Source organism: Pseudoliparis swirei, chromosome 17 (assembly GCF_029220125.1).
Source record: "Pseudoliparis swirei isolate HS2019 ecotype Mariana Trench chromosome 17, NWPU_hadal_v1, whole genome shotgun sequence".
Lineage (NCBI taxonomy): Eukaryota > Metazoa > Chordata > Actinopteri > Perciformes > Liparidae > Pseudoliparis > Pseudoliparis swirei.
The window spans coordinates 16,565,935-16,582,161 of NC_079404.1; the positions used below are offsets into that span (position 1 = coordinate 16,565,935).

Here is a 16,227-nt window from a genome sequence, read left to right on the forward strand (position 1 = left end):
ACGAGGGGAACAGAACTCGGCTATAAGATAACCTCAAAGGACATGAGTGCACGGTGCAAGTTTAAGGTTAAGCATATGTGTGTATTATGTATTACGGCCATGCCAGTGTGCGTTTCAGAAGGAGGTTGGGGGCCCCTTCGCTCACTACTTTACTGTTACCCGACTCCAGATTATCACATTTTCAGTTTTTCTGAAGCACCGTGACTGGAGCGCATGATGGAGATTTTGAATGTTTCAAGCTGCAGCATGAATGCATGAAGGAAACTGATAGCCAGGATTTTAGAAATACTAAAGTCTTAAGTACAAAGTTACTCAGCACATCCCCCCCCCCCCCGCCACATTGTGCCAAATATAAATACAATTGTTGACAAGCCACCAAAGACAGCATGGTTATTTAAACTTTATAGTGTACATGTTGTTTCTCCACAAAGACAATATATACAATTAATGTGGGAAAATATTAAATCCCTTCCTTTTTATATTTTTCTTCTTTCAAACCCCCAAATTCTTAAAATCGGGACAATGTCCACTGTGACCTCATTTATTCTCTTTCACAAAAAAGTAATTGCAAAATAATGCATATTTGAATGACATTTAATACAAATAAATACAAAATAATGATCACAAAAGTATGTGCAGTCTCTCAACTGAGTGGCATCATGTCATATTTTACTATTTTGTACATTAATTCAAATTCATAGCTTTTTGAATTATAGTGCAGACTGCATTTATCTTACAATATATGTGACTATATATATAGAGATGCAATAGATGTGACTATACAGGACTGTCTCAGAAAATTAGAATATTGTGATAAAGTTCTTTATTTTCTGTAATGCAATTAAAAAAAAAAAAAAAAAATTATGCATTCATTATTCAATAAAAATCATATGATTATTTTTACAGCTTAAGAAAACTCTAAAATCCTATCTCATAAAATATTAATATTTCCTCAGACCAAGTAAAAAAAAAGATTTATAACAGCTGAGTGTTTGTCAAGGCTCAGGAAACCCTTGCAGGTGTTTCGAGTTAATTAGACAATTCAAGTGATTTGTTTAATACCCTACTAGTATACTTTTTCATGATATTCTAATATTTAAAGGATAGTATATTTGAGTTTTCTTAAGCTGTGTATAATCAGCAATATTAAAAGAATAAAAGGCTTGCAATATTTCAGTTGATTTGTAATGAATCCAGAATGCATGACAGAAAATAAAGAACTTCATCACAATATTCTAATTTTCTATATATATATATATATATATATTAGTGCTGTGAAAATAACGCGTTAACTCAGTTAATCCAATTACAGGTTTAACTAGTTTTTTTTTAACGCATTTAACGCATGCGCAGAATGAGCTTCAATCCGTCTGTTGTTGGTCGTCGGGACGAAAAAAAAGTCACTTGCAAAATGAGTTTCCAATACACCACTTCAATCTGAACTCTGTCCGCTCTCATGCAGACGGTCTGTTCATCGGTAATGATCCTTCCGCAGGTTCACCTCCGGAAACCTTGTTACGACTTTTACTTCCTGTAGATCAGGGTCTCAACACGTCGATCACGACCTGCCAGTCGATCGCGGCGTAGTGTTGGTAGATCGCATGACATTAAAAAGATTGGCCCGCCCCCTGACATGTTCTCTATAGCACGTCTTTGTTCTTTTATTAAACTAAACGTCTGTTGTTGATCGTATCTCCACAGCAGCATGTCATTTCTGTCTCTACGCGTTGCGTTAACACTTATCGATCTCCGTCTGGCGCGCCACAGAGCTCCGTGCGCGCGCATCGGGACCGAGCAAAAAAAAAGTCACTTGTCAATCTGTCCACCTTTAGATTGTATCATGGTGGAGTTAATGGTTGACAAACAAGAGAAAAATGCTCTGTTTAACCCTCCTGTTACCTTTACATTTACGAACATATTTTACCCGTGGGGTCAATTTGACCCCAGCAATTAAAACCTCCAGAAAATTATTAGAATGAATATTGCTTCCCAAGTTTAAGTGTGAGGTACTTTATGTTTGTTTGTTGACTACCTAAATAGCCCTTTAAATAAATAAAAAAGTTGATATTTCTGATATGTTTGACACAGTGAAACCAGCCTGGGGTCAAATTGACCCCAAAGAACACCGACATTAAACATTGAATGGGGTCAAATTGACCCGAAAGGTAACAGGAGGGTTAAACATTCTGTTTAGGATGAAGATGTATTAATGTTCCATATGGAAGAAAACTGCTAAATAACTGCTGAGTTGCAGCACCATTGTATAGAAGAATGTATAAATGTATATATCCGTCTTTTGTCATAAATCTCTATGTTCTCACAAAATATACCGAGAATATCGCTAATATGTGATTAATCATGATTAATCCACAAAAACCTGTGATTAATCCGATTACAATTTTTAATCATTTCACAGCCCTAATATATATATATAAATATATATATATATATCAGTTTTTATATGATCAAAATAGTTCAGCAAGTTTTCAGTGACCTATATTGGGCATACTGCATTGTCATATTTTGAGAACATGATGTCCAATAAAACAAATCTGCATGTTCCTCAATGAGCTTCAGGTTTTTGTGAATGAAGTTTAAAGTTTCAGACCCTGAAAGCTCTGCTGACTCGGAAACAACATTTCTCTAAAGTTGGTCTGATGGTGTGCTGGTGAAATTAGATGAAAATAAAATGGTGACTCACTACCAGTTGTACAGCTTATGTTGTCCCGAAATGACTTTAAGTGTAGTTTTGCTACTTAAATGCCAAATATAACTTGATGGTTTACAGTATATTTCCAAATCTATATAACTCCTTATTTAGTTTTGTACTGTAAATGTAAAAGTTGTACATTTCCTCATCTGAGCTATTGCTTTTTGTTAATCCTAAATGATTCACTTATATATTCTTCAGATTTCCCTTATTTTATGTCCAACTCATGTCCAGCCTCCTCTCACAATCTCGATCCCAGTAAATTTAGACCCATCTTAAATCTACTATTCAGAATCTAGAGAAGTCTTTCTATTATCTGCTGTATGATCGCTTCATAAACACATATGCAAGTGAAAGAGTTGTAATCTTGCGTCTAAGCACATGGGCTCTCAAGTAAAGCAAATCCTCCCTATTGGCTGTCTCACATCAAATCACCGTTTAATACTAAATTACTGTACACAGGCCTTTTCAGGTTGATTCTGAATTCTGAATTTATTATTGTTTTTTTATGTGTTTTCCTTTTTTTTCTTTCTTTTTTTGTCCCATTTTTCTTTTAGTCCAATATTCCTGTTCCTACAACTCCTCCACATACACCTGAGCCTCTGCAGCAAAAGATTAATTTGCTAATTAAATGCCAAAACAAATCTAGAATAAAGGGAACGAGTGAGACATCAGTGGTCAACGTGACATCAAGAGAAGAGAGGAATTAGATCACCCGATAAATTATCTGGCTTATCTCACTGCACATCTATTTATGTCTCGAGAAACGATAATACCATGTCACACACAAGTACCACGAAGACGAGTGAACGCGGGGTGGAAACTCTGTCTCACAGAAGCTGAGTTTAACACATTTATTTATAAGCAGTTGAATTTAGAACAAATTCTTAATGTCCTCCATAAATCGTGTTTATGATTTGGATATTATCAGCCCTATATATAGAGACCCTGTTAGTGTGGCAGTCAGAAAGCCCCTCAGTCACCATGCTTTTAACACACATGTGAAAGGAGGGGGAAGTGACTCTGAATTACGCATGCACCTTTTAAAATGAAGCTGTTCTTAGAATGAAATATAATTAGCAACGATATCACAGATGATGTTTGTGCTCACACGTGTCGAGAAATTGCCGAAGGGTCATGATGAACATGCTGTGATTGATCAGTTGACGAGAGAGTCCCTCGCCTCCCTGTGACTCAGTGGATATGTGGGAATATGTGAAAAGAACGAGTGCACAATACGCTCAATACGGTCCTGACATTTTCTTTATTCTCAGCACCGGAGCTAAGACTCAACCACGTTTACTGGGGACGAGAACGTGAATGTCAAAAACCCATTCAGAGACAAAGAATCCATCCTGTTGGGAACAGAATGGAGATCTGTTTCCCTCTCTCTCTCTCTCTCTCTCTCTCTCTCTCTCAACCTGGCACCCTCTTTGTTGCATGCATGCATATCACTTGTACCTTTTTCTCCTAAAAGTGAGCTCATCTTGTTGAAATTCTCTTCCTCTGATCTTATCATCATACTTTAACCAATGACAGTGTGATTATTGCAATTTTCGATGCATCTTAACTGGTGGAAAAAAGAAAGAAAAAATAGTATATGTATTGACAATAACCTTGAAGTATCAAATAAAACTCTTGCCACGTAATTAATTTAGCAGGATAATATGTATTCCTAGAAAGTAAATTGAAGTTCTCTGTCAGACATCATTACCTTGATGAAGTACCAACCCCAGAAGGTTTTGGTCTTGTTCATTTCTGCAAACCACATCTGTCAATGTTTCTGAATCAAGAAGAATATGTTTCAGTTATCATTTTGTATTCTGTATCTGTTTAATGCCATATTTTATTCTGAATTAATACTTACACATCCTAACACTGGCCTCACCAGGGTTGTCCTACATTGTTTCCTACATTATCGAGCTGGAATAGAATATACTGAACTTGCTTTGTGAAATGATCTGTCTCATGGAAGTCAGATGTCTCTCTGCTAAAAACGGACTAATCTTTATTTATTCAAGTGCAGAAGGTTGTAACTAAAAATGTACTTACTGTGTGTGTGTGTGTGTGTGTGTGTGTGTGTGTGTGTGTGTGTGTGTGTGTGTGTGTGTGTGTGTGTGTGTTGTCCTCTGAGCATTATTACCCTTTGCGTGTATGGTTAAACAAACATATGGTTATTATTATTAAAACTGATGTCAGTTGGTTATTGCATTGCTCAATCTCTGATATTGACTGCATGTACTCGACATTAAATAAAAGTGCAGGATCACACAATCAGCAACAGTGTAAAATCAAACATGTCAGACAATCTTAGAGCTTTCAAATCAAATTTTTATTCTTCTAAAAATGTTTTGCCTCCTGGTCAGTATGAACGTCTACTCAGCATTAACAAACATGTTCACACTTTTCATTGAATCAAACACATTTTGATTTATATATAATCCTATCTTACACATCAACATAATCATATCTACACTCTAGATTTGTTGTTGCTATTATATTATGAAAAAAAGAAAAAAACTTTAAGGTAAATTATATTTTTTTAAGTTGTAAAAAATAACAAACATACTCTATCTCCCCAAGAAATCCATGACTGAAAACAACACATGTATTCCTTTGTTTTTCCATTAACACGCCTAGGTATACAGTATATAGCCATTAAATTGTATTCCTTACTTTTTAACAACAACCATACTTAATGGAAAGACACCAGCTCAACTATATGCTTCTTTCCAACAGCTTCTTTAGCTTTACCAACAAACTTCAGGTCCCAAACTTTCCTATGCATCCCTCGTTTACTTCTCCGGACCGGGGAATTTAATTAAACTATAAATCCCAATCGGCCGCAAATGCTGAACAATCCCCATTTATTGTAAATACTGCCTCCGTCCCTCTTCTCTCATTTCTTAAATACTTGTAGTTCTGGTGCTGCTCTCAGTCAACTTCCCCTTGCACCACTCCAGATACATATCACGATTTAACAAAACCAAAATCCACATTCCTTTATTTGTATTATTTGTTTAATAAAAGTTAATAATTCACATATCTGCAAAGACCACACTGATACTAAGGAGGCTTTGGTGGCACTAATGGAAGCTATTCAGTGACAAGTGTACATTCATCGACAGCTCGGGGACTTGAATGTAACCCATGCTAAAAGATATCATTTCTCTCTGGCTAGTGAGCAGAGGTATTTGGCACAACCTCACAGACTGTGTCTTCACATATAGTTCTGAAGTGAGAAAAGGCATTTAAAAACCTGTTACAATATTAAACTGGTCATGCATTATTTAAGCCCCTGCATAAGGAGACTAGGTCATCGTGTGTTTATTCTTGACAATTCTACAAACAGAAAGGGTTAAAAAGACATGTTGTGCACATAAGTTAGTATAGTACTGAATATCAGAATTAAATGTTTGAAGATAAAAAATAAAAATAAAACTGCTATTTTTGCTTTATGATCCTACACCTGTCAACCTACGACATCATACAGTATTTCTTCTGTGAATTAATCCTATGATCCGAACCGCAACTATGCATTTTCAACATCTTTCAGACATTTCAAGTTTCAAAGAATATTTCAGTACAGACTCTGTTCAGATGGTATTTCTGCTAAACTAGTAGAAAGAGATCTCCAGAAGCCCGACACAAACCTCCCCCAGGACAGGCATATGGTGGACTAAACAGGACCAAACAGCATACAGTATGTGGAAGTATACTCTTTATATAATTGTTACTCAGATACAAGTGTGAGTAAATGGTGATGAATATTATTTTGAACAGCAATTATAGATGTCTATGATGTCTTTCCATTTCTTAAGTTCTGAAGTTTAATACTGAATCACTTCATCACTTTATGTTACTTCATTACTTTGTGTCTACAGCTGAATTTGAAGCTTAAATTAATTAATGTAGGGTCGCTTATGTTCATTCATTTGTCACTTTTTTTATTCATTTATTAGTTTATTAGCGGACTGCCCAACACAATTTCATAAAGCCAAAGCCCCACCCAAAACCCAAAGATATTTCATTAACAATGATGAAAGAAGAGAAAGGCACGCTCAATGTCACATTTGAGAAACTTAAACCAATGTATATTTAACATTTTTGACTTAAACAATGAACCAGTTAATTAAATCATCAGTAAAGGAATACTACATGAAGATGTCCAAGAGTGGTATTGACTCACTTACTGGTGTTTACATTGCCCCTGGCCTCCAAACATGGGGCTGAACGCCCACCTTGGTGGCAACAAAACGTGGTTTGGGTGCCTGAACCGGGTTGGGCCTGATTGGGGGCAAAAAGGCCAGGAAACTGAGGTCAGGAGCGCTCTGGAACTGCTTGGCTCCCTGGAGCCCACTGGTGTATGATACTGGAGTGTAAGGTGTAGGGACTGCATAGGGCACAGGGTGTGGAATCGGGGTGGCAGAGAATTGTGGGAGTCCGGGCAGCCAAGCTGGTTGGGCGGGAGGTACAGCTGGCTTCAGGGCACTGATTGGTACTGGTTTCAAGAAAGGGGCTGGGGTCGGAGCGAATTGAGTAAAAGGTGGGGAGACCGTTCCAGAATCATATAAACGTTCTCCGAGCGTAGTTGCCGAGCGGGGTGCAATAACCTTGGTCGCCAGAGTAGGAGCTGACATGGGTGTGGGTGTGGAGAATCGCTTGACCTCAAGGACACGGGTTGTTTTGATGGGGATCTGCTTCGGTGAGCTTAATGAGCTGCCCACCATCCTGTAGTCACCATGCTGCCTCTGGGCCTGGTGAGAGGGCACGGCTGATAGGTTAGCAACACTGCCTCCATAGTTGAACATGGCAGAGTTGAGCTGGTAGGGCTGTCTTCTCATGAAATCCAGGACTTGAATGCCCTCTTTTTGGGAGACTCCTCTACCCCTGCTGTCTGGCTTCCCTGTATTCCTCTGAGGCCCAGTCGGGATAGATGGGACCAGGAGTGGATTGTACCCAATGGGTGGAGGAGCACGGACATTTGGGGAGTATTTCCACTGATAGGGCAATGAAGGATTGGGGGCGGAGTCAAACACTGGGGCTCCACCGTGTAAGGCCACCTCCTGCTGGTAAGGGGTCTCGAGTGGGGTGTCCACTACATACATACCCATTCGACTCTGTCTGCGGGCAAACAGCTGGGCCCCCTTACCCCCTGCTTGAAGAAACTGTGGGGTCTCGTGGATGACCCGAGGCTTGGGTGCCACTGGAGGAGGTGCCCTTCCCATGCCCGCCTCAAAACTCCTCTCCTCCTCTTCGTCATTGTAAATATCTTCACATGGTTGTTGGCCATATTTGTGTCGAGTGGACCTGTCATCCAGATTCTGCACCATACACAATAAGTCTGGATTTGGGGAGTTCTTCTTGACCTCCGGCACGGTGAACATAGGTTTGGGTTTGCCACCTCGTCTGCGAGCATCATTTAAGATTCCTGTGCGACCTGTTGGACCAGGAACAGGGGTTGGGGCTACTGCTTCTGGCTGAGAGACTACTGACACTGTAGCTACAGGTGCCATGAAAAATTGAGGTGGGTGTGACTGAGCAAATGGCACTTGAAATGGAGGCGCTGGGGCAAACTGTTCAGGTGAACCATACATTTGAGATACAGCAAAAGCTGGTTGTGCTGGTGGAGCCACAGACACTGGGGGCGCAGCTACAAATGGAGGCTGATAAGCGGCAGTCATTTGTGGAAATGACTGCATTTTCTCTACAGAGGTAGAGACAGCTGGAGAGTAAAAGGTATCCTCTGGAGTCTGGGCAAAGGGACCTTGAGGTACAAAAAATGGGATGGCGGACACTGACGCAGGACTAGGGGTTAGCTGTGATGTTACTGATGGAGCATTCATGGCTAGTTCAGAGGCAGTGAAGAAGTGTGCTGGCACAACGGCTGCTGAGGCAGGGCGCTGGCTCATCTTTGTGACAGAAGGTTTGAACATCACAGGCGCCGTTGCAGCTCGAACGCTGATGAATCCAGGAGTGAAAGGACGTGCCGTTCTGTTGAGAACATTACTAGCAGGTGGTTCAGGTCTTGGTGTTTCAGCTGGTGGTGCAGGTCGGGTCAGAACAGTGACTGAGGACGTAGCTGGTTTGGGCGCCACAGGTGGAGTTGACATCATCATGCTACTACTAACTGCAGAGTAGGATAGATCCCCGTTAGACATTCCATAGGCTGTAACTGGAGCCTGAGACAGCTCTTGCTGAGGTGGTATCATCTGCTGAGGCTGTGGGTTTGGCTGCCACTCTGGATGCAACTGGTACATTTGGGCCTGGACTTGAGCCTGTGGTTGTGCCCCCTCAACTTTCTTGGCATGCTCAGCAGCCCTCTTTCTCTGCTGCTCAAACAACTGGGCTCCCTTGCCTGTGGTGTTACTCAACCCTGGGCTTGGAGCATCCTCTGCCCCATCCCCACGACCTTCATTGCCTGCAGTTGCCCTCTTCTCAAGCCTCTCCAAGTAGTCACTATCCCAAGTTGCATCAGGAACAGAAGAGAAGCCATCCTCGTCAAACTCTGATTCGCTGCCAGGGAATACCCCATCCTCCTCTTGGGAGTCCTGACACCTACCCTCATCCACACTACCAAAACTGGTGAGAGTGTACTTCTTGGAGCGCTGCCGCCTCTTCTTGAACATCAGCACCCCTTTGGAGTGAGGGTTGGGAGCATCAGTCAGTAGCGATGCAATTGTCCGACACTTGCTTTTGGCCTCTTTTACGTTCTTGTCTTGCACCGTATCCCCTCGGTTCAGTTCTGCAGGGTATAAAAGCCATCGCTATTAGCAACAGTTGCACGATAACATAACATACTGTAGTGAGGTAAGACAAACATGCACATCTAAACCTTTACTGACCACCATGCCTTCAACAGGCATCCATCTCATAACTTCCGGGAAAATTCCAGGCAAGCTTTGAGCTTCTCACATTAGCTGGGATGAAGGATACATTCACACATTGTTAGTCTGACATCGAACTGAACTAGAAATATCTACAAGCTAGTGGAAAGTTGTATGATGTAGGTGACTGAAAGGAGAAGTTCAGAGGGTTGCCGAAACGTATCGTGAAACTTGTTATGGTATTAACAAGATTAACATGAACTGACACACGAAGGGAGTTCTTAATAATATGACTAGGATAGGGTTCCTACGTAGTACATGAGATCAAAACAGCCCAGTTCTGTCCTTTTCCTGGGCCGATTATTTATGATGGACAGGATAACAATTTGTAAGAAGGTATTCTTATTTGGTGTCAGTGTTCTGTAAATAGTCAGACTTTTTGTTTGTGAATACCAAAAACAGTAAGACATGCCTGGTTGGGTTTTTCATAGTGGATCAAACATCAATGGACAGCAATAGAAACACAGAGAGAGAGAGAGAGAGAGAGAGAGAGAGAAATGTGTCAAAAATAAATCCGAAACAGACCTCCAGAGAGAGAGGTGTGCAGGCAGGGAAAATGAGAATATCCCTGCTTTGCAACTTGACACCTCAAAGCAGCTGTAGATGCTTTTCAGTGATCCCAGAATGATCACTTGGGTTTTCATACACACCACTGGAGGTAAATATAGTTAGCCGTACCGGCCATGTTGTGTCTTAGGTCTGACACCATCACACTGGACGACTGAAGAAAATATATGAAAATGTGTTTATTTATGTCGGTCGACTGTCAGATTAATGACATAGTGGTTTTCTTGATTTCAGATGATTAAATACTATTCCAATTGACATTATAATAAATGTTGATATCAATTTCAGGCATTAATAGGCTTGAAAAGTATTGAACTGAGATGTGCTCTCCTAAAGGTAAATATTGTGAAAATGTATTTTTAAAACAGGAGGGTTCTTTATAAAATTAAATTTTCTGTCTGTTGAAACTCTGTCGCGTTTGAACTGTCGACAGAGTAGTTTTTTACTCTTTTGGAGGTTTGGTTAAGGGATGAAATATTGCAGATAATATAGAGTAGATGGGGGTATTTTCAGTATGGTATTCAAGGTGTAAAGACTTGACCTTACTTGAGGCAAATATCTCGTTTTTTCTCAGGGACATGTTATCTTTGGTTAGAAAAGTCAATACCACACTGGCATAGACAGCTATGAAAATGTCTCTTCCTGTATATGAGGAGCTCTTCACTAAAGAGGCTCCATAAAGGTGGAGAACCCACTTCCAGGACCTCCTTGTAAAAAGTCAAATACACATATAAATGGGATACACAGGTCTCTGTCATTGTTCCTCCTCAGCTGTACTCACTGGCTTGTATGGCCTTTTCCATGTAGGTTGTTGAAAGCTCCTCATCGATGGGTTTACTCAACGGACCCACCATGGGTACAAGCTGGCTGCGGGAGCTTAGCTTGAGGGCCTCCTTTGCCCTCTCAGGGGACACCAGTGGCACCTTGGACGGCTCAAGAAAGCCAATATCCTCCTCTTGCCCTCCATCGCGTAGCCCCTGGTCATCTGCTGAGGAGATGATGGAGGATGTCTCAGTGGATGTCTGGGAGGACCACATTCCTGGACCCGGAGGCTGGTAAACCACCTCCCTGCGTGCCACCCCTGGTAGACCCCCGTCTCCATCCAACAAACTGGGGTAAAGATGCGCGTCTGGAGCACTGTCATAGCCACTCATCTCTGATGTCTCTCCGCCCTCAGGTGAGACTCGGCCTGCTGGTTTCCCCGGGGTCGGGTTGCTGGGGCTGCGGCGTTTCTGCCGACGCTGCCTCTCGTAGCCCGCCACATCCGCGTCGCTGTCAGTTTCGCCGTAGTAAGCCTCACTTCCAGGCGGAGATGTTAATCCACTGGTTGCGGAGGATTGGCTACGGTGGATTTCGCGGATGGGTGCGTGGTTGGGGGACATGGCACGCAGAGCGGCGCGGTATTCTTTGTCTATACGGGGAGATGGGGGGCGGGTCACAAGCACCACGGACTGGAAACCAGCAGGCACCCTGCAAACAAGTGGAGCTATTAAAATATTGAAGGAGCCATTGGATGTTTTTATGAGAATCAAATTAACAAAATCTGGATTCTTACAGTTAGTGGGATCTTAGGAGAAGCCGCAGAAATCATTTATTGTTTCGAATGTTATATATTATATAAAAAAAGTATATGCAGTATATGTGTTTGATGCAGTGCACATTGTAAAGAGTTAAAGACGTGTGTCCTCGTTCTTGACAAAGGATGATGATGATAATGATGAGAGTATAATACTTTCGCTCCTCTGACCTTCTGACCCGGATGTGTAATAACCCCGGGGAGCCGTCGATGAGGTCCATGGCCTGGGCATGGGATAGCGTCCCGCATGGCTGTTCGTTGATGAACACCAGTTCATCGGCCTCCCGAAGACCAGCCCTGCATGCCTTGCTGCGTTTACGCACCTGCAAAGGAAGGTACGATTACAAAACCTCACAAAAAAGTCAACATGTTACACAAATACAGTCAGAGATTTCTGATGGGTTATGTTCTTTTTTTTATGAAGCCAATCTATTTTAAAGTATTTGGGGGCACGTCCAAGACAACTCTCAAGTCCTTTAGGAGACATACATGTATCTAATGTGTCTCAAGGGCACATGTCAAGGCAAATATGAAGACTTCGAGGACAAGTCCAAGAGATTCAGTCTTTCACGTCCGAATCAGAACAATGGAAAGGGAAATGAAAGGGCAGATGTTCATATGTCTCTTTACTGTTAATACACTATTTATCTGTTGCTCTCCTGAAGTTTTGTGAAAGGTTTTTTTTCTATTTTTTGGGTATTTTCCCTGATCCGATGTGAGGTCAAAGGTCAGGGATGTTGTATGTGTACAGATTGTAAAGCCCTCTGAGTCAAATTCATAATTTGTGATATTGGGCTATACAAAAAAACTGAATTTAAATGTAATTGAATAGATAGATAGACAGACAGACAGACACACAAACAGACAGATGGAGATAACTTAAGACCATGTCACGAGTCTCAGGGTCTGTTGCCAGATATTTAATGAGTTCCCTTGGATGTTGCTTGTGTAACGGCATGATTGCGATATAAAAGCCGGACAGAGCTGATGTCTTGTCTTGGTTTGTGCTTGTGACTGGCAGAGAGCGCCTTCTGTCCTGACAGCTTGATCTCGCCATGGACACATCTATTGCATCTCGAGTGGAGCACTCATACACACTTTAACGGCGAAATGTCAGCCAGTAGCCATCTTCATTTGGTGCTTTGCTATTTGTGCACAAGGTCTGTCAGGAACATGGCGCTATGCCCACGCTAAATCCTAAATTGCCTCAGGTCTATCTATGCAAGTCGGGTCAACATGTTCCATAATAAATGGAAAACAGATGTTTGAAAAATGTCAAAGACAATGACTGCAGTGTTGATCGCATGCATTGCACTGAGGGCACTGCCATGAAATAAATTAATATTTGACGTTAGATTTCAGAGATTAGGAAATGAGTTACTTTGTTTGAGCGAATACATTTTTTCTCCCAGTTATTCTGGTTGGCCTGTAATGAAATCCCACATCCGCATTTAGCTAAGCCTTTTTTAAAGTGGCCTGGGACTGCCTGCGGTCCAGGATGTCAGTTATTCATTCAGTCAGTCACCTTGTGGTTTCAAGTCATAACAGTTATTATAATCCTACGTGCTCTCGCACACACACACACCACATGGACTGATACAAAAATACACATAAAGTTATATAAATAAGCGCACAAACGCGCGCATTGCAGACCCACAGGCACAAACCCAGCAGCACTGACACACTGGCTCTTTCAGTGAAGCCCCAGGCGGCTCCAGCTGTTAGAGCCGGTATAGTATGAGACCTGACAAGAGCACAACTTCCTGCTCCCAGGGGTGAAGGACCATTCTGTTTTGGATGGTCAGACAGAGCCAGCTGTCGTCCGCCATAAAGGTGATTTGGTGTCCTGCAGCTTTGTGTACACTGTAAACCCGATTTTATTTCAGCTTAAACTTTTAAGTGGTCATTACTTATAATTCCATGTTTTGTCATTACTAAATATATTTAGTTGTTTGCACTAATCATGGTGCTGTATGTTGTCTGTAAGAATTTTTATGAATATGGAGATTGCCTGGAAGGGAACATCTTGAGGTGCATGACTCATGGCGCTTTTCTTTTCGATTTATAAACAAACCAAAATTGGGATCTTTGCCATAAAGATTATTTGTCTTAACAAAGGGAATTTTTGCATGACAGCTTTCGCCATAAACAATGTGTGAGGTGACTGAGGTCTCTAAACGCCCTTTTATGAGAATTGTTGTAGAAATATAATTAGCTTTATTTGAAAATGAAAAGAAAGGTAATGGTAGAGGGGTACATAATGGAAAATACAATGGTATATGATTGATAAGAGGGGTTTTAGATAAGGTGCACGATACAATGCACAATTATTTCCGTTGAACACTCGTCTTCGAAGCAATTGACCAGCTGAGAGGACGATAAATACAAACCCAATGTTATGTTGACAATTTGCTATTTTGTACCTAAAAAAAACGTATACGTTCATCCCTAAGCAACAACATATATACTAGTGCATGTATAAAAATAGTGTATGAGCTACATTTTGTAGCTGAAACACACACCTTGGCTGACCCCGTGACCTGCTGCTTCTCAACCAAAAATAGCCACCTGAAAAAGTAGTTCTGCTCAGTCAACAATTATTGAAAGTGTGTATGGATATGTGCGTTTGGTTCATGTGTGTACATGTATGTGTGTATAATGTGTTTGCAGGTGTACTGAAACCTGAACTGTCCTATCCGGAAAGAAGATCCCTCCATTTTAAGATTTCATAGAATAGAGAATCGACCCGTCTTTTTAAACAGGAAGGACGAGGTTGTGGAGCGAGGAGCAACAACTGCACATTGATGATTTGTATCATGTCACAGATGGTGATGAATAATGTAAAGGATCAAAATGAAGGTTTTAAAAAAATGACCTACCTTTTTTTTCCTCTTATTTAGTTTTATCCATTTTCAGCTTTATCTCTCAGAGGTAAAAGCCTAATTAATCAGTTTATCCAGTATATATTCCCCTTTTGGTCTACATGTGAATCTTTAATTTCTCAAATATATCCGGACGACTTCACTGGTCACAAATGTGGGCCACCGATTCTTGTCCATGAAGAATTTGCTTTAGGGCAGTAAAATGAGCTGAGAGTTAAATATTTCACACGATATTTAATTTCCGTGAACATCTTTACACAAGGAGATATAAAGTAGTCCGTAATCCTCCCGAAGCGATGTCATTATATCAGTATTTCATATCAGATTTCAAGAACTGAACTAAATCCGGACATTCATTACATTCATTGCTCTCCTCTGTGTTACAACAGTGTTTCAGGATACATCTCAGACTTTAAACATTAATTCTCTTCCTGAAATGATCACGTAGTGGAAACATGCTTGTTGAATTGGGCAAATCAGCTTATGGCTCCTCACAAAAAATGCGATGACCTAAATGTACCATGAAATCTCTGCTATTATGTGAACCTTTCACTGGACCAGCGCCAGTAAGTAGCACAAAGTGAAAGTTCTTCGTCGGAAACAAACCAGGTAACCAATATAAAGAAGTTCCCATTTTAAACCTTGAGATGCGTGCAGTGTCGGAGCAGCATTCAGAAGACATGTGACAAGGTTACTCTATATTCCCAGCTGAACTTTAAGTTTTAAGTTCAGCCAATCAATCACCGGTGTGCCTCTGCATGAAGAGCACCCTCAAACAAGCCGATGACTCATATTCAGGCCTCAAACCAAGCTGCATGGCAGCCGGTATTGCATTTTAACTTCAGTCACAGCTCCTTAAATCGCCACTTAACATATCTGATGTTTCACTTGTCTTTATGCCTGGCTGTTGTATCGAACACACTTTCCCTCTTTCCACTCAGAGAACCGTGAACTGACATCTGTTGTCCGGCCTGCTGAGTGACCGGCCTTACCTTCGCCACCTGCAGCGCTTTCTGATGTTCCGCGCCTCCCTGGAGACGAAAGCCCCACGGCGCTCCACCGGACAGCGTAATTATCACTTCCTCCACAACCATTGTTTCTGCTCTCTCTATCTGTCTTCTTCAGCTTCTCTTCTTTTTCTTGCTTCTTTTTTTGCTCCTCTTTGTTTTTTGTTTTATATTTTTCATCCGAGGGGCCCTCAGTGCGTTGGCCCCATGGTCAGCGGTCAGGGCCCCCTCAGAAGAGCTCTGACGTGCGCTTCGCCTGCCAGACTCTCTCTGAAGCCAGCTCCAAGGCCAATGCTCACACCTGAACACACACACATGCACACACACACACACACACGTCTATGCGCCCACCCACACCCGGAGGGGGCCGACCATCATCGCCAAGTAAAAAGAGAGAGAAAATATGATGGGAAGGGTTGGTGGGGGGGACGGGACGACACGACGACTGTGTCTGCTTACACTGAGGAATGCCTGCCCTAAACGAGAGAGGGAAGGGTCCAACGCAACACTTGTCCTGTCACTCAGACCTATGCCACTAGGTTGCTGATAGCCCCTCCAAAAATAGGACACCACCACCACCTCTGCTGCTTCGCCTGCT

At 41.6% G+C, this 16,227-nt stretch overlaps 1 protein-coding gene across 1 annotated transcript; it reads right to left on the reverse strand.

The window, feature by feature from the left end:
• Positions 1-5,020: 5,020 nt before the first annotated feature.
• synpo2la (synaptopodin 2-like a) lies at positions 5,021-16,004 on the reverse strand. Its single transcript, XM_056436286.1, has 4 exons — positions 15,615-16,004; positions 11,912-12,063; positions 10,946-11,634; positions 5,021-9,455 (listed from the first exon to the last, which is right to left on the reverse strand). Exons 1-4 carry the CDS (start codon positions 15,714-15,716, stop codon positions 6,910-6,912), a joined length of 3,489 nt encoding a protein of 1,162 aa, XP_056292261.1. The 5' UTR covers positions 15,717-16,004; the 3' UTR covers positions 5,021-6,909.
• Between the last annotated feature and the right edge of the window lie 223 nt (positions 16,005-16,227).